The 23,231-nt window shown below is 55.4% G+C and overlaps 1 protein-coding gene across 9 annotated transcripts in view; it reads right to left on the reverse strand.

Annotated features, from left to right (window-relative positions):
* The window catches only part of CEP164 (centrosomal protein 164), a 61,669-nt gene that overhangs the window by 15,393 nt on the left and 23,045 nt on the right, over positions 1-23,231 (reverse strand). For 7 of the 9 annotated variants that reach the window (XM_046015985.1, XM_046015992.1, XM_046015984.1 and 4 more), the window contains 10 exons: positions 21,268-21,423; positions 20,720-20,854; positions 19,988-20,065; positions 12,143-12,529; positions 11,078-11,158; positions 8,725-8,808; positions 5,944-6,029; positions 4,892-5,089; positions 3,859-4,005; positions 2,496-2,633 (listed from right to left, as the gene is read on the reverse strand). In XM_046015985.1, the coding sequence (XP_045871941.1) occupies positions 2,496-2,633; positions 3,859-4,005; positions 4,892-5,089; positions 5,944-6,029; positions 8,725-8,808; positions 11,078-11,158; positions 12,143-12,529; positions 19,988-20,065; positions 20,720-20,854; positions 21,268-21,423 (1,490 nt within the window). Of the gene's footprint in view, positions 1-2,495; positions 2,634-3,858; positions 4,006-4,891; positions 5,090-5,943; positions 6,030-8,724; positions 8,809-11,077; positions 11,159-12,142; positions 12,530-19,987; positions 20,066-20,719; positions 20,855-21,267; positions 21,424-21,581; positions 21,618-23,231 lie in introns of those variants that run through there. The other 2 variants (XM_046015993.1, XM_046015989.1) reach the window with 2 other exon arrangements.

The following is a 23,231-nucleotide window of genomic DNA, read 5'->3' on the forward strand; positions in this document are numbered from 1 at the left end:
ATCTCACCAGATTTAATATCCCAGCCATTACAGAACACACACGGGATCCTCATGGAGGGCCAGGGGTCCGGAATCACACACGCCAATCAGGCCGTGCCCCAGGCCGGAGGGAAGCCTAGCCCCTCAAAGATAAAGGCAGGATGTGTTCATAGGGCAAGCCCCACTGTGGCTAAGGCCCCAAGAGCCGAGGGAGAAGGACAGCCCGTACTAGGCTCTCGGGGGACCTGGTAGGCTTAGCCCAAGGTGAAAACCTAAAGACGTGGCTCCAGACCTGGCAGCCAAAGACTGAAGCTCTGTCCATAACGGACTCCCCCCAGGATGGCTCCTGGCCCTGTTTCTGTCTCCCCACCAGGGCTCTGCCTGCTACTCAAGACTTGCACCAGCAGTTCGGGGAGCCCCCAGAGGCTGCTGTCTGCCGCCCAAATTGAACACAGGCCGATGCTTATGAGCCGGCAGGAACAGCAGCAAGTCTCCGAGCCCTCCCACCCAGAAGAGTCCACGGAGGTCCAGCACAGGAAGGCCAAGGGAGCCAGGCGGGAGACTGTTGCCTCCTCCAGAGATGGCAGCAGGAGCGCACCAAGAACGTCCTGCTCCATCTCGCCTTGACGATGCCATGTTTTCATCTGCTCAGAGTTAACTCCATGTTTAGAAACGGGTAAAAGAAATTCAGCGCTAACCTGGATGCCTAAGGTGGGTGCTAAGATACGGAATAATGGTCCTGGTGGAAACGATGTCTATAAAGTCATGAGCGTTCTCCAAGGAAATGCCCAGAGAGAAACCCAAGATCATCTGGAGGCACGAAAGCATAAGCAGCATAAAGTACTTCGCCTCCCAGAGCAGCTTCCCCAAAGGCCAGCACCTGTGTGCATTCCCAGGTCCCTGATCTTCCGTTAGAAATTGGCCTCGCCACACAACCGGCACCCTTCCCCGACAGCGTGCAGTGCAGCAGGCCGGGCACGCTGGCCCCGTCAGCCTCAGCAACACGTGGGCACGGCCCACACCAAGGAGCACTGAGACAAGAGTGAAGAAGGGACACAGGGCCCCCCTTCCCCTCACTGTAGCAGATGGAAGGCAGTGGCCACGATCAGATCAGAAGAGCAGAAGAAAACAAGGGCTTTGGAATTCCATCTCAGCCCCTTGAGACCAGAGAGGGAAGGAAGACATTAGAGGCTCCTGACATCTCTGAAATACCATTAAAATCCCTCCTTCCCGCTTTCCTAACATCAACTCGGACTGGGACCAGCCTTGAGCTAGGCCTTCAGTTCTCCTCTGCTCCCAACCCCACCTCCGCCCCCCTTCCCGTTGCCGGCTCTCCTCCAGGTCCCCTGACACAGCCCAGCGGATGCGGATCTGAGAGACGTGCCCGCCCCTCCTCTGAGAGTCCTGCTCTCCGAGAGAGAGCCTCCCCTTGCAGCTCTCCGCCTCATCAACCCTCCAACTCATTTCCAGCCTTGGCTGAAAACATCTTTTTTCCCTGAGATGGTACCTCTGAATGTCTCTCTCCCCCGTGGGCTGTGGAGCTACGTGGGGCCCGAGGGACAGATGCTGCGGAAAGATCGGGCCTCAGACGGCGTGGCAGACAGCGGCCCAGCGACGCGCATGGGCGAGCGTGCCTGCAAGCTGGCACGCCTGCGAGCAGGGCTGGCTTCTAGCAGGCTCTCCCCTGTGTCCCCGTTTGAGAACTCTGGTGCCCCCAATGTCCCACTTAGGTCCAAGGCCGTCAGCAATGGCCCAACTGATTGAGGAGACAACAGAGAAGACGAAGCCTCAGAGGAGGAGGCGGGTCTGATTTCGAGGCCGCTCCTCAGGTGTCAGCCTCAGAGACCCAGTTTCCAACAGTCAGCGGCCGAGAGGACGCCCCGCGCGGGCATCATCGTTTCAGGCTGGCCACCGAGGAAGGCGAGCAGCGGGGAGGGCAGGCGCTGCGGAGGGAGGATGGGGTGGCGCCCGGGACATTCTCAACGGGCTGCGTGGCCACTAAAATAGCAACCAACGGCCCAGTGGTCTGAACTCATTTACCTGCTTTCTACAAACACGTCATGAAAGGTGCTGGGCTCACCAAATCCCTGACTCCCAGACCCAGGTCTTCAGGCCACAGAGCGCACGCAGGGGCGGCCGCTCGCTGGCCCCTCTGCCCCTAACTGCTCCTGGTCCAGCTCGACAACATCTGTGAAAGGCAACTCAAGGAAAGACTCAAGGAATCATGGTTTTTCCCTTTTGGTTATTTCACGATGAATTGGCACCTGTGGAAGTTTGCTGCTAGAGGAGAGACTGCGGGTCCCGGGCCTGGCCAGCTCTTACTGACAGCAGCGAACATGCCTTTCAAACCAACCAATCCCCCAGGGAGCCCACACCACAAGCACCTCCTTCCAGAACTCACACCAAATCGTGCAGGGTCCTGCCGGGTACCAGGCAACTGGAGGGCCTCCCCCAGAGCCCAAAGCCCACCCTAAGTAGTCAAACTATCCAATCCCACACTCACTCAAGATACTTACCCCGACTCGCCCATTCCTTCCCACGGAAACCCCAATAAGGGTTCTGGGCCATGGTCTCCCTTCTCGCCTCTTCTGCCTCCTGGCATACCCAGCTCCTTCCCCATGTGGCCTGGCACGGCATGGCAAGCCCTCCTCTCTCTGGAAATGTAAGTAATAAATTCTCCCTTAATGGCATTGGCCTGTGTGGTCCCTCAGTCACCTCCACAAATTAAAATCCCACGGGTACAAATGAGACCCAGACACAGAGCTACTCCTCACGACACACAGAAACGGAGCCGTGAAGATGAGTAACGAGGAGGTTATGGGGCCTGAGTCCAGTCTCCGAAACACAATTGCCTCCTGTCCTCATAGAAAGCACCCTGACCCACTGTCCACAGCCGCCAAGGAGACTTGGGAAGGCCGTGTCATTCCTCGGCGTCAGAGCTGTCACCGCCTGAGCCACGGGGCTGCCCCTTCCCTGCGTCACTCTGCAGTGCGGTGGTGAGGACAAGAGTCAGGAGCTCACGCACCCTGCCAGCTGTGAGTAGGGTGCCAAACCCGTCTCTACTCAACAGCAGCCCCCATCCCAAGGACTCCTAATCCTTTCGTGGCACTCGGTTCACAGACGTGACAAGTGGCACAACCCTGGCTCCTGTCTCTCCAGGCAGAGAAAAGGACCAATGGCTGCACACTGAGTAGGAAGTCTAGGGCTCCAGTGACCAGAGCCTCATCCTAGAGATACAACCCACCAGCGAGGTGATGTGGGGCAAATCCCTTCACCGTAAGCCTCAGTCTCCTCATCTATAAAAGGGGTAGAGGGGAAGGAGACAACGGGAGGAGGAAAGCTCAATGATCTCAAAGTTTGAGAAGTGCGAGTAGAACAACGGAGGCGAGCTTTGGACCAGGCCCAAAATGCATATCCTGGATACGGTATAATCCCATTTATGTCAAGTCGGAGGACTGGAGAGACGCATCTAAGGGACTGAAGCCAGAAGTGTGGTGACCTGGGGTGGTGCACGGGGAGGAAGGGGACATGAGGAAACCTTCTGAAGGGACAGAAATGTTCTACCTCTGATCTGCGTGTAAGCGTGGGTTGACTCGTATAGTTCAGGTTTATGTACTTCCGGTAAATACCTCAACAAAATGTTGCTAAGAAAGCGAAAAACAGTGCTTTGGAGAGCAGAAAAAGGGATTTCCAGGTTTCTGCTAGCCCTCGTGTCCACCTTCATTCACAACTGTCTGGGGGTCTCAAAGCGGCACACGCAACAAAGGGCGCACTCAGTCTGCCCCAACCCACCCCCTCGGCAGGTCCCCAGGGGTGGTGGCCACTCAAGCAATGCACACATAAAGGAGGGTGGGGACAGACGTTAACACTGGCCCTTACACCTCTGGGAAGACTGGCGGGGCAGGGCCGGCCGCCACCTTCTCCTCCGGCTCCTTGGCCTCTTCCTGCCCAAGGCCCAGCTCCGTGGCCCAGGAGCGCTGCTCCTTGCCCCTCTCGTGGGCGGCAGGTGGGCTTGGGGTCTCCTCCCTTGATGACAATAAGGAAGCAACCGTGTTATCGCCGGTGGGAAGACAAGAGGCTCCAGGTGCACCCATTCGGGGTCAGAGAGCCCTGATGAGGACAAGGGAATCAGCCCCAGCTACATGTCCCTGTCTCGGGCCTCACTCTCCCCGATCTGCCTCTCCTCCGGCTGTTTACAGAGGGCCGCAGACGCATCCACGCGGGCTGCAGGAGGGTTACGGTGGCCGAGGAGAAGCTCTGCACACAGCAGGTAGTCTGTGGAGGCTGTGGACCCAACATTGCTGCGGCTCGGCTTTCCCGGGGACTCATCCCAACTGAATGTGCTCCAAACCAGCTCGGACGCCGGTCTCTTGCTTTCACCGGGGGAATGGAAGGACTAGCAAAGGCAAGCCAGGCTCTGGGCGGGGCTGGGGCAGGAAGGTCCCCTCAGCTGGCCTCAGGGAGGCCCAGGACTCTGCACTTCCCTCCCCCAGGGGCCCAGCACATAACAGGGCTCTCCTTGGGTTTGCTGTAGGACTAGAAGTGGGATGACTGCAAGGGCGTGGGGAGCACAGGCAGGTGGGGATGGGAACAAATGCCCCCCTAACGGGGGACACAACCCAGGTGGGAGACAGTCTCTGCCCCAGCCCCTGGCAGGAAGACAGCTGGATCACAAGAGATGCTCCCTTGTTCAAGAGCTTCTAGGCTCCCCAGGTGGATGGTGCACCCCAGTTTTAGCTGTAGACTAAGGACTAGGAAGAAGCAGGTTTCCTCATTCCCCAGCTCACACTGGGCACTCAGTGGAAACCTGCGAACCCACCCTAGCTCCCCACCTCTCCAGGCACCCCCAGCAGTCGCTGTCAGCCCCTGCGCACACAACTACACGCCTGGAAGGCCTCCCGCTCCCCCTTACCTCCGCAGGGAACCGGGCGGGACGGGGCTGCCTGCAGAGTCCCCAGGCTCCTCTGCCTGCTCCTGCTTGAGCTGCCCCTCAGAGGCCTGCAGAGGCCCTTCTTCAGCGGCCTGGCTGTGAAGGGGACTCTGGTGCCACCTCCCAGGCACCAGCGGAGGAGACAACCTGGTCAGACCAGCCAGGGCAGCCGAGTAAGTCCTGTAGGGAGAGCAGGCAGAGCACTGGAGAGTGGGATACGTGGAGCTAGGTCCATTCCTCTTCTCAGACAGGGTGCCAGCCCCGGCCCTACATCCATGGCGAGCCACGGAGGGCAAAGCAGCCAGAAAAGCAGGAAGGGGAACCTCCCTGCTGTGCTCTCCCTTTGCCTGGACCAGACTCAGCCCGCTCAGGTCCCTGCACTGCATCCGCTTGTCCCGGGGTGACAGCTGGGCCCTCTCACGGCCGTGTCCACTCCCAGGGCTCACCACCGCTGAGGCCGGGCAGGGATGGAAGAACTGGGCGGAAAACAGGGAGAAAGAGAGAAGCCAGACTACAGAAAGGTCAGACGACAGAAAATGTACGAAGCTGGAGCTTTCAGCTCGTGGGAAGCGCCTCAAGGTTCAAAAAGCAGAATGACTGGCCCACTTCCTCTTCCAGAGTGGTGGCTCTCCTCTCACAGAAGCCCGGGCCTCAGAAGCTGGAAGGCTCTGTCCCCCTCTCCCAGTCTCTCTGCTCTCCGTCCCCGTTTGTCTGCCTCGCGCGTGAGCACCCACAGCGGGCTACAACCACTGCTGATGTGCAAGGCAACAGCTCCAAGCCAGTTCCTCCAGCCCTGGCCCACAGCACCGCACAAAGTCCCACCAAATATACCCACATTCCTGTCTCAGAGCAGAATCCAAGTGTATGCTCGTGTATACACGTGCACACGCACACAGACTCTGCGAGGCCATCAGGTCAGCTCACCGTCTGCCTTCAGGCAGGACCACACTGAGCCAGGAACACCAAAGCCAGGAGTCCTGCCCAAGACCACCCCATCCCGAAGGTCCCGGAGGGCGGCCTCCCACGTACTGTACCTCTCCGAGCCTCTGGACGGCTTGCTCCACTGCTCATCTTGGCTGGACTGGCTGCCATCCTTGTCTTCTCTTCCCAACCTCTGGGCCTGTAGGGAAGGAGCAGGGGCAAGTATATACTGGAGAGATCGGCGTTCGGGGGCCTTAATTCTCCAGCCAACTCCTGCACCTAGGAGGAAGAACTAAGAGGTGGCTCTTGAGAAGGATGACCACTCGGGACCCAGAAGAGGAGGCCTAGCTGCTGTATCATGGCCCCTCCGGGGGCTGTGGCTAAGCCGCCAGGCTCACAGCTATTCCTAGGACTGGCCTGGCTGGCCTAGGGAGGAAGAGCCAGAGGCCACAGCCATTGCCTGCGGAGTCAGAAGCCAGAGGCTAAAGGAGAAAACATATAAAAAAGAAAATCCTGCCTCCTGTCATTGGAAGCCTTCACTGAGAGCTGCAAAGACAAAGTGGAGACATCCATGAACACCTCAAGCCCACAGAGGCCCAGACCTGCAGCGCCAGTGATGTACAGGGAGGCTGCGTGAGGGGCATTGGTCACTGAGGCAGCAGCCGAGCACGTGGAAGAGGAAGGACCCCGGAGAGATGGGGACGTGGTGAAAGGAGAGGGCACTACGTTCCAGATGGAAAGGATATCATCTGGGCAGCCCCAGGGAGGAAGACCAGGTGGTCCACTGCTTCACGCCAGGCCCCCCCGGATACCCGGGTCCCAGCAGTAGCCAGTGATGCCCCCTTCCCAGCCAGGGACTGATTATACCATCTATTTTTTTTTTAATTTTTATTTATTTATTTTTAAAGATTTTATTTATTTATTTGACAGACAGAGCTCACAAGTAGGCAGAGAGGCAGGCAGAGAGAGAGGAGGAAGCAGGCTCCCCACTGAGCAGAGAGCCCGCTGTGGGGCTCGATCCCAGGACCCTGGGATCATGACCCGAGCTGAAGACAGAGGCTTTAACCCACTGAGCCACCCAGGCGCCCCTGATTATACCATCTATTAAGAACAAAGAAACAAAGAACAAAACCTCATGGAGTGAGGTGGTGGGGACGCAGAGGGGGAGAATGTCAAGCAGACACCACGCGGAGCACGGAGCCCGACACAGGGCTCGATCTCACAACCCTGAGATCATGACTGAGCCGAAATCAAGAGTTAGACACTCAACCAACTGAGCCACCCAGGTGCCCCCTGCTTTCGTCTCATTTTAAAGCTTACGTGTCTAGGCTGATCTAGCAAGCTGGTGAAAGGGCTACTGCCGGTAAGTTCAAATATTTCCTGCAGGGGTGGGGCCTCGGGGATGGCCGCGCTGTCGGCCTGGACTCGAGCTCTTACTCCACCACTTCCTAGCTGGGGAGTCAGTCTTCCCACTGAAAGAGGGACAGTAACTCCACGGCTCACAGGGCTGGCAGCGAGGATCACAACAGCTCACGAGCATAAAGCCCGACTCCTGGCCCAGAAAAGCCAGGCCCCACATGTCAGCTCCCCTGTTCCCGCTCCTCCCCTCTCCCCAGCCTAAGGCACAAAACCCCAGCGCCGGCAGGGCCAGTCCCCATCCAAGACCCCACACTCCTCTGTCACGCCAAAGGGAGCCCCGTTCTGGGACAGCAGGGTTGACAGGAGAGGTAGGGCAGGTGACAACTCACTCCATCATTGCCCGGGGGGCTCCAGCTGGGCTGGCCCATGGCCGTGTCCCCAGCCCTGTGCCCACAGCTGCCCATGCCTCTCCGCTGGCAGCTGGAGCCCTGGCAGCTGCGGCCGACGCTACCATCTGGACGGGCAAGGAAGGGTAGGGCCTGAACTAAAAGTCAGCTCCCCCTAATTCCATTAAAAAGAGAAATGCTGCCTGAGTACCTCCCGGTGCCCGCAGCAGAGGGCTCCCTGCGGCGCTGCCGCTGCTCATCACGTCAGCCTGGGCAGAGCCCGCAGCTGGCGGCCCCCACCCCCTTGCCCCTTCCAGTGTTCAACTCACTACTGTCTCCCCTACAGATCACACCGAGCTCAGCAGAGAGCTCCCTCTCTCACTTTCAGGGGGAAAATGAAAAACCACACAGGCCAATCTATGTAACAAACTAAGATGAAAAATGGATAACGAAGTGTGGCAACCGTAATAAATATGGGGGGCTCAAGCCCTGAGTCCAAAAGGATGGCCTCCTTGGCTTCAAGGCTCCTTAAGGACAGGATCTGTGTCTAAGTCATCTTTGTACCCTGCTGGGGGCCAGACGTCCCCACACAGAGCTTCCATCTGGGAGGGAGACAGACCCAAGAACCATAAAAGAGAAGAAGTAGAACTACGCGGAGCAAAGGGAAAGAACGATTCGGCCTGCCTGGAGGAGGTGCCATCGGAAGTGGACCTCCAAGACCGCCTCAGGGAAGGGATGAATGGGGAAGCAGCATGGCAGGTGGCTCAGTGAAGGAGGCGGGGGATGCGCCCCGGGAACAGTGAGTGGTGGGCACGGCTGGTGCGTGGCAGGTGGGCCTAGGGGGAGCCTGAGGGGCTGAAAGGGCCAGGTCAGGAAGTAGCTTGGAATCCACAGCTACAGTGCTTTGCACAGAAGCAAGTGGTCATCCCTCAGTTGCTCGAAAAACGGATAAACACACAGATGTACACTGCTGGGCGGGGAAAGAGGATGACATCGTACATAGCAGCAAAGAGCAGGAATGATGGGCAGCCCATCGCAGGCAGAGTCAGGGCCATCCCTTACTCAATCAGGAGGGAGGGAGCTCCCAGAAATGCACCCTCAGATGGGCAGGGCTTGGCTGGAGTTTATCTGTCACCCAGAGAGACTCACCTCCCAGTGGGCTCCATCCAGGACCGGGGAAAGCACGTTGACATCCAGCAGGTGCTCTGAGATCCGGCTGCGAAAACCAAAGTCCTAGAGACAGTGGAGGGGAGGTCAACGCTGCCCCCGTCACAGCGTCCCCCTGGGCCTCTCCTCCACCTCCCCACCTTCCAGAAAGGGGCCTACTGCAGGCCAGGCACCATGTGAAACATTGCCACATCTACTGCTTATTCTCATCTTCAAAATAACACTGAGAGGAGTCTAGAAAGATATGTGATACGGCAGGTATAATGTTCACTACAGACTCTGGGGATAAGGATGTATGCATTCACTCAAAAATCCTTTTAGTTTTTCTGTATGTCTGAAATTTTTCATAATAAAACCATGGGAGGAAAATAAGCCCGTGAGACTGAGACTCTTAAGGCCTCTCACGGACGAGGAAGCAGGTCTGCGAGCACGTGTAATTCGCCCGAGGTCACACAGCTCATTAGCAATGGAGCTGGTGGGTCAGATGTGCCCTGGGCTGACTCCCAAGCCCAAGCTCTCTGCAGGACTCGGGCTGCAAGCGTGTCACTTTCCAGCTGTCTTGCCCTCCTGGTGCCCAAACAGGGTGCCAGCAGGGAGGCCAAGGGTCCAGCAGACCTGCGGGCGGCTTAGAAATGAGGCACGGTGGGCTGTTCCCCGCTAGCTCTTTTCCCCTTCTCCAGGGCTCTTCTGGACGATGGGGATTGATTAGTGCTGCTCCCTAGGCAGGCTTCTCTTTGGGACAGACAGCAAGTGCCCACACCAGTGCCAGTTCCCTGCTGTCCTTTGGCTGCCACAGGGCCCTGACCCTGCCCCCTCCGAGCCCAAGACGCCTGCTGGGCTAAGTGAAGGATTGCTACCTGACAGCGTGCTAATAGGGACAGTTCTGTCATCAGCCCTGATGAATGGCAGGAGGCCTGGGTCTGGTCCTGCTGTCCTGTGGCTTCCTCCACCCACTCCCTCAGAGAAGAAAAACACTGACAGGCACACTTCTGCACACGGGGACTCCCGCAGGAGGGACGGAGCCCTTGCTTCCTAGAACCTGGCTATTCTTCATGATGGTTTTTGTCAACAAAAATCTGCCCCTCCTAGATTGTGTGTTTTCTTTTTTGGTGACATTTTCCTTTCGGTTTGAGTTCTACTCCACTTAATGCAGCCGCCATCTGCCTCCTAAGCCCGTGGCTCGGCGAGGGGCTAGAGCACACAGCCGCCTAACTCCTCCGCACCCCCTCCCGTCATTACCACTCATCCCTGACCCTCTCCCGCTAATCCCTTCCCTTTGATCTGCCTCCTCCGAACAGATGGAGCATGGTTTCCAGAGGTGATGTTCTGCCAAAAAGCACCCTCAACTACTCCCCATAGATACAGACCTGGCAAATGAAGCCAGGAGACAGCAGGCTGGCTGGAAGGCCTGGGACAGAGCAACCATCCATCCACTGCTGACATTCCAGGACAATGTCTCCTCTTTGGAAACGCAACCCCAGCATCCCTCCCAGCTCCACGGCCTGAGGACTGGTCCCCACCATTGTTTGGTGATCCCACAAACACACACACACACACACACACACACACACACACACACGTCTCGAACCCCCTAGATTCATGTCGTATTTCTGCTACAGGCCAGAAGCTCTAGACCACGTATCTCCGACACACACACACACACACACACACACACACACACACACGTCTCGAACCCCCTAGATTCATGTCGTATTTCTGCTACAGGCCAGAGGCTCTAGACCACGTATCTCCGACACACACACACACACACACACACGTCTCGAACCCCCTAGATTCATGTCGTATTTCTGCTACAGGCCAGAGGCTCTAGACCACGTATCTCCGACACACACACACACACACACACACACACACACACACGTCTCGAACCCCCTAGATTCATGTCGTATTTCTGCTACAGGCCAGAGGCTCTAGACCACGTATCTCCGACACACACACACACACACACACACACACACGTCTCGAACCCCCTAGATTCATGTCGTATTTCTGCTACGGGCCAGAGGCTCTAGACCACGTATCTCCCAGACCAGTCACGCTGCCGAAACAAGAAAGGGTAACAACTGCTCACAGTTACCTGACATTTATTTGCTAATGTTTTACGTTCTCTACCTCACCTTCTTCTCCCAACAAACCTAGGGCATCGGTAGTGTTATTCCTAGCGGGTGGGCAGAGCAAACCAGAATTGAGACAAGACCCAAGTCTGAATTCTGACGTCCCTCCCTCAAGCTGTGTGACGCCAGGCAAATGAGCCACAGGGACGCACAGGCCCCCACCCTTCACGCCACTCTGCTGCCCCCCACCTCAGACTCACCAGGCCCGGGAAGGACTTGGGGTCAGACGCGGCAGAGTCCGAGCGCTGCAGCTCCTTCACGTGTTCGCTAATGTCCGACTCCTGGGGAAAAGACCCCCCCGAGAAGTTCCCCAGGGCACAGTGGAGAGGGATTACCACCCAGGGAACTCCGCTTGGGCCATGGTGCCAACACAGGGTGAAGCCCTCACCAAAATCCATCTCTTCCAGAAAGCCTGAAAGAGGGCCGTGGACCCTCCCCTTCCTTCTGGACACGGGCACCAGCCCCCACCTCCCTGGGGCTAAACAGCCCAGTTGAGCCCACACTCTGACTCAGGTCAACAAGGATTTATGCATGTAAAGAGAGCCCGGAGAAGTGGTGTGGAGACGGTTACAAGTTGGCAGTAGGGAAGGTGCATGCTGTCCTAAAAAACAGAATGAGAGTATCTTTCCCAGGAAGCAGCTTAAAGCTCCTTAAATGAACTCCCTCACCATCTACCTGGGAAAGGAGCAGGACTAAGGGATGGAAAACTGAAAATGCCAAAGGCACCGGGAAGTACTTGTGGGCATCTGGGTCATTGGCCCGGTCATGTCAAAGCAAGACTCCCATGCCATCATTGAGAGGAGTCTTCTGGCAACCTAACTGACCACTGCTGGGGCCAAGGACTCCCCATGGTCCCACCCCCTCCGTGTCCTCCCCTCTCTACAGAAACAGACTACAGCAATCTTGACGGGCTGCTGTCAAGAAGTAAGAAGGGGCAGGCAGGAAGGGAAAGGTACTACAGAAGAACATGAATGTCCCAGGACGGGGCCAATGGAAAGGCAAATTTCTATCCTGAATTTCTAAGGCCAGCAGGTTTGGAGTTTCACTCAGGCTCTGGCTGCCTGCTGGGTCTGGGCAGACCCGTCACCACGAAGGGTTCTGGCCAGCTGCTGGTGACAGCCCACTGCAGGGCCTGCAAACGAAGCTAAGCTCCAGACTCCTCCTCCAAGTAGGTAATGAAGATGCTGGGGACCCCCATCTGCATGGGGATTAAGAGAGCAGCAGAGGGAGGGAGTGGCAACTCCCCAGGGCACAGGGGGACTCACCTGGCTCCGGTCTGATCTGCTCTCTTTGGGGACAGAAGTCTCCTCCTTGGGCTCCTTCTCCTCCACCACCTGGGCCTCTCCCCTCCTGGAACCCTCTTCTCCCGCGTCCAATGAGTCTTCTGGTGCCTCCTTTTCGGTGGCTTGGGCAGGCTGACCGCCCCCAGGGTCCACGTCAATCCTGGACATCCCAGGATCACTCTTCTCATCCGTTTCTTTTGCCGGGAGCCGAGCACTCGCCCCTCTTCCCTGCTGCTCTCTGCTATCAGCGCTGCTCAGACTGCCGTCTGCTCCCTGGCTGAGGAGTTTGCTGGGAGTGGGGGGCCCGGCAGCATCAGAATACAGAGAAGCATCCTTCCTCTCCTCTGGCTGGCTTGTTCTGGGAGACTCCTAGGCAGCAGCAGACCATGTCAGACAAGGAGGCGTCAAGAATTAATAAAATGATTTCAGAGACTTGCAACAAGATGGAACTGTCATTCCTCGACTCGTACGGGCCAGCGCTCCAGTTCTGACCCTGGTGGTTATCCAACACCCCAACAGCTATTTAGAACCCAGATTCCTTGTTCCACTCCAGATCCGCCGAATCTAAACATCTGTGGTGATTTACAGACACCCAACCGGCCTCGTCCAGTGACAGGCGTGGAAACCAGTGCACTGAACTCCATCAGCGCCTACCAGGTTCTCAAGGAAGAAAAGTCTCATTCCAGCCCCAGTAGCCAAACCATAGGACTGCAGACTCAGAAGTCAGTATTTACTTTTTAGAAAATCAGTATGTACTTACAAGGATGATGATGGAAAATCACATAGAAGTACCAATGTCTAAAATTTGTGCTTTTTTCCTTTTAAAAGGCAGCAGGGAAAACAGAAGGAGAATGCCCTTCATCCTCCGCACGCGCCACCCTATCTGCTTCTGAGAAGCAGAAGCCAAGACAAGATTTCCTGGGGCAAATGGCTCTGAAGGATAAAGGGGTTGGGAGGCCTTCAGAACGCAGGTCTGACCTGGGGTGGGGGAGCAGGGAGGGGGTGGCTGAAACCCACAGCATCTCAGGCCTCCGCCGGGTTCTGAGAAAGTCTTGGCCTGCACCGCAGAGTCCCACGTCTACCAGGGATGGTCCTGCTCTAGAGCCTGGTGTTCTCTGCGGATAAGCACAGCCTTGGCTTGGGCATGAGCCCGGCCGGATCAGAGGTGCCGCAGCTTGAGGCTGACATCGCGGAGGTCCCCCTCAGCAGGGTCTCTCACTTAGAGCCCCTGTCCCGCTGCCGCACCCCGCCTCTCACCACAAACCTCACTCTGAAGTGAGTGTGCGTTCAGGAAGAACCCTGAAAGCCAGCCAAAGTAACAAAAGAAACCTCTTCCTCGAAATACGGTGAGTGCTCTCTCCCAGGCTCAGAAAAGCCTTCCTCCTTTTGAGAACACATCGCTTGGGATGCTGGTGTGAACGACTTCTGAGCAGGGACATGGGACGCTTCCAGATTCCTCAGCCTGGAGTCTCACACAAGGAGCCTGGTGACTGGAGTCCAGAGGTCCCCGCAGAAGCCTGGAACATGGCATTCCTCCACGCTGCCTATTCAAGGAGCTACTGACACGCCCACCCGCCTACTGACCAGCCTCCCAGAACCTTCCAAGGATGGTCAGGAGAGGGAGGGGAGCACAGCAGTTCAGAGATGAGCTTCAGAGACACTGAGACACACGACTTAGGTTCAAATCTCCACCCCACCCTTCCAGGGACCTGAGGCCCATTTTTTAACTTCTCCGTGCCTCAGTTTCTTTCTCTAAAATATGGAGATACAGGAGGACGTACCTCACTGGGTCTGGGGGAAGATTCAGTGAGTTAACACTCACCAAGTGAGCTAAAGGATCAAGCCTGTGCCTGATGGACCCTGAGCGTCCCACACATGTTCCACTGTTTTCCTGTAAGACACACGTGGTCACTCCCCGGGTGCCTTCTGTGCGCCAAGCACTGCTCTGGGGATGCCTACATGAACAAGACATAGATCCTGCCCCCAGTATGGAGGAGCGTGACGTGTCTCAGGTCATGAGCTTTTGCTGCCCAAAGCAAAGGGCACTGGACACAGGGCTGATTCTGTCCTCAGCCCTCTGCCTGTCCCAGGGAGAAAAGCAAAAGGTGAAAGAGAGAAGGGGAGGCTTCCCCCATGCCTTGGCAGCTTGAAGGCAGGGCACCCTCCAGTGCTGCCCATCCTCGCCACATTCGTAGCCTGGGGCTTCGCGAGCAATCCGCTGTGATCGCAGAGAAAGGGGGCAGGTGAGCCCCTCCTCCTCAGGAGCAAGGGGAGGCCAGGCCTGCTCATCGCAATCCCCGCGACCGTGGCCACTACGTGGCGAGGCCAGCCCCCAGCCCGAGGGGCTCCACAGACCTCCAAGGGGTGGGAGTTTGTCAGGGTGACTGAGGGGTGTCTGGCAGAGCCAAACCACCCTGGCCACGCTCATCTCGTGATGACATGAGCACAGAGGGGGGTCAGACCCCCGGCAGTACCCACGGCTTTCAAGCTAAAGTCCGCTGCACCTCACATGGCCCAGAGCCTTTCTTGCCCAGCCCCGCCTGCTTCTCAAGGGTGACAGGCAGCCACACCCTGCACGCATTCCCCTGCCCCGGCCGATGGATGAACCTTGTGCCATTGCGCTACCTGGTCATGCATGTTCTTTTTTTTCCTTGAGCTTGGTTATTTCACTTCACTCAGCCAACAGTCACACTCAGAGCCCCACCAAATTAGTCCTCAAGCCTCACTCGAGGGTCTGCCTCCAGAAGCAGCTAAAAGGCGACCAGGAGGGCCCAGGTTCCCCAGTCAGCCTCCTCTTCCACCAACACACACCGCACTGCACAGCCCAAAATCACCGCCTGCAGCCTCAGGCACCCTCCCCAGGGGGGTGGGGGGCCCCCAGTGCCCAAGAGCCACCTGCCAGGGCCCAGCTCCAGGCACAGACTCCCCCTTGCTCCTGAGATGCCATGCACATTCTTAACAGACACACAAACACACACGATCTACCCAGACAAACTCCCACTGGCCCTCACAGTATAACGTCTTCCAGGAAGGCCTCCTTGATCCCCGGGGCAGCTGTCCAGAGATGAGCCTTCGCAGCTGGTCACCACAGCTACTGTAACATCCCTGCTAACTTCCTCTCTGCATCCCTCACCAGATCAGCTTCCGGCCACCCCCAGTGCCTAGTTTCTGGCACATACTATGTGCTCAGCAAATACCTGTTGGCTGAGCTTTTTAAAATGAATGTCTCGTGCAGATAAAGGAGCTCTTACTCTGTGAAATGGGGATGAACTGTTCATTTCACAAGGTTACAAAAGGGTCAGCCTCTACCCGTCACAGTGCTTGTGAAATGGAAAATGCTGAAATGTTAACTGGGAATATTCAAGATGAGGGAAAAGCATGTAACCTTTCAAAAACCGGAGCACATCAGGTGCAGGAAGAGACTCCCACTCTTAGGCATGAGAGAACGCAGTCAGGCGACAAGAACGGTAGGCCGATCTGTGCCTTTCTCAAGCTTAAAGTCTTCAAAAGAAGATTTTCTCATGATGGACTTTATTCTGTTCTATCTACCTAAACATTAAGATATGAAAACGTGGCTACTGTGTAAAGGAGTTTGTGTTCTCTGAGCCCGTGTCAACTAAGTGCAATAAGTCGGCAGCTGGAGGCAGGTCCAGGGGGTCTGGATGGCAGAGGGAGACTAGAGGTCGTTGAAGACGAGCCTCGATGCTGACGCACAACTGAGGGTACCAGGGAAAACGCATCCAACTCCAGACCCCTCTCCCCCGACTCAGCCCAGTGCAAGCCAGGCCTGCCCAGGATGCACACTCCAGGCCCCAGTGTACCGGCTCTGGCTTTGGTGTTGGGGGGAAGCAGGGGGGTGAGGGGAACGCAGGGTGGGGCTGCGCCCTCGGCACCCCGTGCTCCCCAGCTCATCCCTGCTCAGACTCCTTCTGTCTCCTCCTGTCACAGCCCCGGGCCCCCAAGCATCTCAAGGCAAGTATTGGCTGCCTTTTTAAAAACAACCTTGTCATCTGCACGAGGAAGGCGGTGCCTGTGAGCCCCCGTAAGAGCATTGCATGAATGTTTAACATACCCCCAAAAGCTATATGATCTCCAACACTGCAGTGCCCTCCTTCCCAGAGCACAAAGGCAGGCTTGGCAGGGGGAGAGAGTGGAGGACGGGAGAGCGGAACCCCCAAGCTAAGCATCAGTCAGGTTATTTGCCAAGTCTCCTTCCCACCCAGTTGGTCTCGATTCTTTGCGCTGCCCCCCCCCACCCCATGTTGTTAGCGCTTCCCAATCACACTGACATCATCCTATGATTTCTAAGCTCAGCTCCCTCCCTCTCCTTTGATCCCAGGATGGGTTCTCGATAGGAGAGTGCCACCAGGCCACACGCTGCCTGCTCACCAACCCGCTGCCTTCCCTCCTCACTCACACCCATTCTCAGTGTCTGGTCCGTGAACCTATCCCCTTTGGTTCTGTAATCATCAAGAAATGGGTTTACACTGAAGGCAGGGGAGCGGGGAGGGAAGAGGGAAGGGGGAGATGGGGAGAGAAAGAGGAGAGAGAGAGAGTCATTCTTGCCATCCTACTGCCCTCTCATGGAATCATAAGCAAAGTGACTGTGGACAGCACAGGGACAGCACCCACCAGGGCAGGAGCCCTCATCTAGAACTGCCCAGGATGCCCAGGAGCAGGAAGAAACCGGCCACTCAGAGGACCCAAGCTCTATAAACACGGACAAAAGCCATTTGCAAAGGGTGTGGTCCAAGCAGAGGCAGCTTTGTCTATCCTGAAAGCCCCGTTCATCCCTACACCAGGAAAAGCCCTCCTGGTTCCTACCTGGGGTTCAAACACAGGAACCCAACACTCCCCATGGCAAAAAGAATGAGATCCGCTGGGATCCTAGAGACAGGGGTCAGAGGTGTATTTAACACCTCCAACTTCAGACGTTTCCCCCATCACACTGGGTTGTTTATTTATATTAAAAAGGTTATAGGGGCGCCTGGGTGGCTCAGTGGGTTAAGCCGCTGCCTTCGGCTCAGGTCATGATCTCAGGTCCTGGGATCGAGTCCCGCATCGGGTTCTCTGCTCAGCAGGGAGCCTGCTTCCCTCTCTCTCTCTCTCTCTCTCTGCCTGCCTCTCTGTCTACTTGTGATCTCTCTCTGTCAAAAAAAAAAAAAAAAAAGTTATAAAAAATATATGTTTAAAAGCTCCCACTCCTCCAAAGAAACACAGAGTCATCAGAAGGGAAGCTTTTGGAAATCCAGGACCTGTCAAAGATGATCCCTTTTTTGCTGACATTTGTAATCCATTACGAAGTAAAAATTAACAAGTTCAAAGTCAAAGTGCATCCTGTTTGATCCACAGTGGGATCTTCAACTGGCCGGCTAACAGCAGGGACCAAGCATCCCCTCTACCCAGGGCCTGGAACAGCAGAGGGAAGGAAACAGCAGAACACAAGCTGCAGGGATTCCCTCCTTGTCCCAGAGGGGCTCACTCTCCTTCACTCACCCAGCCGCTTAGCAAAACAAACCCACATCCTTCCTATGCTCCAGGCACGGGCCAGGGCTGGCCGTATACATACATAAATCTCTACTCCCAATCTGCTCAGTCTCCTGGGGAGACTTTCTCCTCTCTCCGAGAGCCACTTAAGCCCTCTTGATGCCCCATTCCCGCTCACAGACATCCTTCTCAGCTACAAACCTGAGCTGCTGATTACATCGGCAGGATAAGGTCTTAATGGTTGATGGGAAGAAACAAAGTTGTCATTTCAGGGAACCAAACACACTGGAGGCGTTCGCTATAATGCAAAGAGACCAGGCGCCACACACAAGGAACAGTTTCAAAGTGGACACAAACCAGGTTGGTGATAAAGATGGACACTGGGGCACACAATGTCACATTTCACACGAAGTGTTAAAGTCAGAAGCAAAAGGTATCTGATTTGGGCACCGCCCAAAACGTGGACAATTTCTGGGGTAAAGATGGGGATATGCTTCCGGGAAGAAGCAGGACAATAAAATGGAGACTGCCCCGTGACTAGAGCTGGACCATCCAAGAAGGCCCAGCTACAACCCCAGTCCTGTGCCCCAGCACCCGCAATCCCCGCCCGCTGAGATGGGAACCCTGGCTGTTGCCCTGAGCTGAAGACCAAGTCAGAAACAGTAAGAGCACGGTAAGGGAGAATAAGAACACAGTTAAGAGATAATAAGGAAACAAACTTAAAACCAAAATACAGGCACCATTGTTTTCCTGGCCAGCTTTGAGATCATTCTAGTGAAAGGCGAGTGACTGGTTTCACTTGAAACTGTTGCAAGTGTGTGAAAGAATTTTATATATTAGACTTATGAAAAATTTAATTCAAGCTTGCAATCAATATTTAAAAGTTTGGGGAAATCTGAGCTCCTGACATCATGATTTACTACTGAGTGTATGAACACCATGGGAATACTGAGAGAAATCCTAACTGCTAAGAACTAGTAAATCGGACATTAGAGAAAGGGCATATGATAGGGAATGTTCCTTTTCAAGCAGAAAACCACACTGGGGGGTTGTAGGTATTACAGCACCATGATGAGTCTTGGGTTTGGTTTGTTTTCAAGAACATTCCGGTGGCAATGGGAGGACAGACCGGGGGACGGAGATTAGAAGTGACAGGAGGACTGTGGGAAGACTCTGGAAGCTATTCCCCACCGCAGTCCACACTTCCCAGGGCCCGCGCCTTTGCTCAAGCTGTTTGCTTGCCTAAAATAACCCTTACACCCCCATGTCTGGAACTTACCTACTCTTTAAGAGCGAGGTCAAATGTCATCTCTTCCAAGCTTTTCCTGATCTCCAGGCAAGTCACATCCTCCCCGCTCAGAGCTCCTCTAGGCCGGGCACCTGTGCCAGCCGGAGCTCTTCGCCCAAGCTGCCCTGCTTTACGGCTGCCTAGACAGGCATTTACTCCACAGCGAGCACTCACTAAACGCCAAAGACCTGCTGTCCTTTCTCTCTCTCCAGCTGCAAACTCCATGAGGCCAGCCCAACCCATCTTTCCAACCTCTATATCTCCACGGGGCCCAGCGCAGCGGCCAACGTTTGACAACTCTTAAGACTCTGGCTGTCACACCTCTGTTCAAAGCCACCCCGGCCCCCAGAGCCTGCTGGCAGCAAACTCCTCTGCTGGCACTCAGGGCCTCCGTGACGCAGTCCAAGCGACCTCCACAGATCATGTCCCACTCGTCTCCCACAGACGCTCTGTCTGTGCTCCAGCCAAAGCGGACAGCCTCGCCCTCCCCAACCTCACCCTGCATCCTCTGCCTCTGTCTGTGCAAGGCCCTGCATGTGGGCTTCTCTCTCCCCACTCACCCCTGCCCGCCCAGTCCTGCCCACCGTCCTGCCTGGCTCACCTCACACGGCAATTTCTCAACAGAGCCCTGCCTGGTCAATCCATGCAGCTTGGCGAGCCCAGATTCTCCTTCCCATGAAGCCCCGTCTCACCTCCCTCACAGCCTCACTGCCTTCTACCCTGTCTTCTGGGATGGAAGCCCCTCTTTCTGTGAGGCCGCAAACCCCCAGGGGGCAGTAATCCCACGTAACTTGGGCTTGCACGACCGACAGCACCCAGCAAAGTGGCCCCCATGACGACACTCAACCACTGGTGGTTATCCGGCAAACGAGCGGATGGATGGAGTCCTGTTCCCCTTTGTGCTTCCCCAAACCCCAGAAATCCCATCCCCAGACAGCACTGGGACAAGACCGTTCTCTTTCCAAATCCGCATCCCCCAAGCAGAAAAGCTTAGGAAGGAAGGAGGGACAGACCAGGCTGAATCATTTGCCTGCCGGGCCTCAGACTCTTACCTCATACTCAAAGTCACCCCCCAGCGCCCCGATGTCCAGGTGCAGGTTCTTAAAAAGCTCACTTGAGCTGCGAACACTCTGAAAACAAACACGATTACAGGTGGTAAGTCAAGGAAACGGGTCAGCCCGGGGTGAGGGGATCAAGAAGCACCTTGTTGGTTACACTTTCTGGGTCGGGCCCACAAAGTATATAGATTGGGCAAGAAATGAAGCTGTGGGCTGGAAAATCATCTTACTTATTTTTAAAGGAGCACAGAGTTGGCCAAAAGGTGGAAACAGTCCAAGTGTCCGTCAACAGATGGACGGTTGGACAAAATGTGGTCTAGTCAGCCACACATGCTACTCGTGATGACCCCTGAAAACAGGCCACATAAAAGAAAGCAGACATAAAACGGCCAACATTGTAGGAGTCCACTTATATGAAATATCCAGAACAGGCAAATTCAAAAATAGATCACAGAACAGAAGAGACGAAAGGGGAGAGAAGGGGGTGGGGAAGTTACTATTTACTTAATGAGCACAGAGTCTCTGTTTGGGATTGCAAGCAAGTTCTGGAGACGGATAGTGGTAATGACCGTCTAACACTGTAATGATAGTTAATGCCACTGAACTGCACGCTTCCAAGTGGTTACAATGGTAACTTGCGCATGGTACATAGCTGCCCACAATAAAATAAACTCCTTGTTCAATAGCACACAGGGTTTCCAAGGCAGGAGGAGGGTTCGTCGTTACCTGGTTGTCACTCTCCACCTCATCCTCTTCGTTGGTCTCCTCCCCTAAAGCCAAGAGGCTGAGAGCATTCTTGTCCTCGTGGATGGAGCCCAAGAGACCCTTCGTATAAGCAGAAGTCTTAAGACCCTGTGAAGGCTCCAAAGTAGAGAAGGAAAGTCAAGGGGCATGCTAAGGACCTGCAGAATGCTCTCCCCATTCTCTTTGGAGGTCTCACACCATAAGTCTACCATGCCCAGGAAATGACCCCAGGTCACACGGATCCCTTCCTGACTCCCAATGCTCCAGCTGTAAGGACTGGGAAATCAACGCTACGGTCCCCTCCCACCACCCCCACGACCCCCTTCCCTGCCACGGGGCTACCCTCTGGAGCTCAGACTACACACCTAGCATCACACAAGCGTAATTTCCTTTCCCAGCTTCCCAGTTTGCCCATGAACTCTGAGGACTCGGCCTATGCCCTCCTTCTTATCTAGGGGCCACCGTTCCTAGCAAGGCACACAGAGACCCCAGGGCCACTAGATAGACTGAACGTGAGAGAAACCATTTACCAGCGTGAGTTCTCCGAGCTGACCAGACTCTGCCGAGCTCCCCAAGCTCACGTTTTGCGATCCACGAAGAGCGGAGGCGGGGGCATCCACAAGGCCTCTCAAGGGAGCCAGGCCCCCGGGAGGGACGTGGACTGGGGCTAATGAGGAGCCCAGGGCCTGGGCAACACAAAACATCTTGTTACAAACCCAAGAAACCACATGGCTCTCAGAGTGCCAGAGATAGATATAAAAATAAAACATCTAAATCCTCCCCGCTCAAATTTAAACCACCTCCGCTCGGAGGCTGCTAATGAAACACAACACCCAGAAATTACCATTGTGCCAACTGTGTGAGAAATCACAGGCTGGCTTGCTGATTCTCCTAACTCCGCTGCCGGCACACAGCGTACGGTTCCCTCACATCTGGCAGATGCCGCAGTGGGTTCTGCTCCCCTTTCAGAAGCCACATAGGAAGTGGGGGGGGGGCGGGGGGAGGGCAGAGACAAAAGCCTCATCTACCAGAATGAGAAGTCTCAATAGATGGAAGTTTAAAACTGATGAACCAAGGAAAAGCAGGCTAAGCATATTATTTACAAATGTGGAAGTACACAGCAGCAGAAAGCAATTGCCTCGGGGGGGGGGGGGACACACACCAGAGAACTGTATTTCGTTATACGCTTTCTGATACTATTCGACTTTGTTCGATATGGGCATGTATTCCTTTCATTAAAATACATATCAGCTATGAAACGAATACACGGGGGCGTCTGGGTGGCTCAGTAGGTTAAGCGTCTGCCTTCGGCTCAGGTCACGATCCTGGGGCCCTGGGATCGAACCCCACGTTGGGGTTCCAGCTCAGTGGGGAATCTGTTTCTCCCTCTCTGTCAGCCCCTTTCCCCTGCTCATGCTCTCTCTCTCCCTCTTTGCTCTCTCAAATAAAAAAGTAAATTTTTTTTAAAACTACATGAATGACAAAAGACGAACTCTCTTTCCCCTCTTCCACAGACAAGGAATGTGGCTGAATGAAGCCTTGCTCAAAGGACTGACCGGTTTCCCTGTTCTCACGTTGGCCAGATGAAGGCTTCCGGCTAGGCAGGATGGGAAAAGGAACCAGGCTGGGAGTCAGAGTTTGCAAGACCTCAGCTCCTTCACAGACTCCCGAATTCTCAGTTTACTCATCCACAACACAGGATGATAGGTGTCTTGCGACTTAAGAAGGTTTGTGGGGAAGCTGAAGAGAGACCATGAAGGTGGGGAGCACGTGGGAGCAGTCCAAGGCTACGCCACTGTGGAATGGCTGCGAGAAGGACCCACATTCCCATAGATAAGGCAGAGCAGCAGGGGCAAGGAGAGCATTTTGGGCATAATTCACAAAAAGCTCTTTAAAATTCATTGGTCAAACTTAAAGTGTATAAAACAACACAAAACCACTCCTGTCTATCCCAAGGGGACTGAAGAAAGGGGAACACGGAGGAGGTCAGGCTGAAGACGTGCAGGCAGCCCGCCATCTCCTCCACAGCCCGGGCTGAAGGGCCCAGACCATCAGGCGGGTTCTGACCAGGGCCCCCTCCTGTGTGGGAAGAGCAGCAGACGCTCATCTGAAAGTGGGATGAGAACCACTCCCAAGACTTTAAACGCCCGAGTCACTGCCCAACCATCTGGCCTGCTGCAGAGTACTTCTGGCAGGCAGAAAGGAGCGGGTAACGATCAGACGCCCACATAACCCAGCATCAGGGGCTGGGCTCGGCCCTTACGTGCCATCTCTCCCGCTCTCATGACAACCCGAGGCCTGAGTCCCTACAAAAGGAGATGGTGGCGATGAAGACCCCTGCTCACAGTCACGGGCCAGCTAGGGGAGGCACAGACACAGGTCTGGACCCAGGGCTATCTCCCAGCCAGTACTTCACACCACATCTTGGTTGTGGCCAAAAAGGAGCCCAGGAAAGCTTCTCTAAGGTAAACTGGGAGCATACTGGTCTGCTCCT

The sequence above is a fragment of the Meles meles genome, chromosome 8, assembly GCF_922984935.1.
Source record: "Meles meles chromosome 8, mMelMel3.1 paternal haplotype, whole genome shotgun sequence".
NCBI classification, from domain to species: Eukaryota; Metazoa; Chordata; class Mammalia; order Carnivora; family Mustelidae; genus Meles; species Meles meles.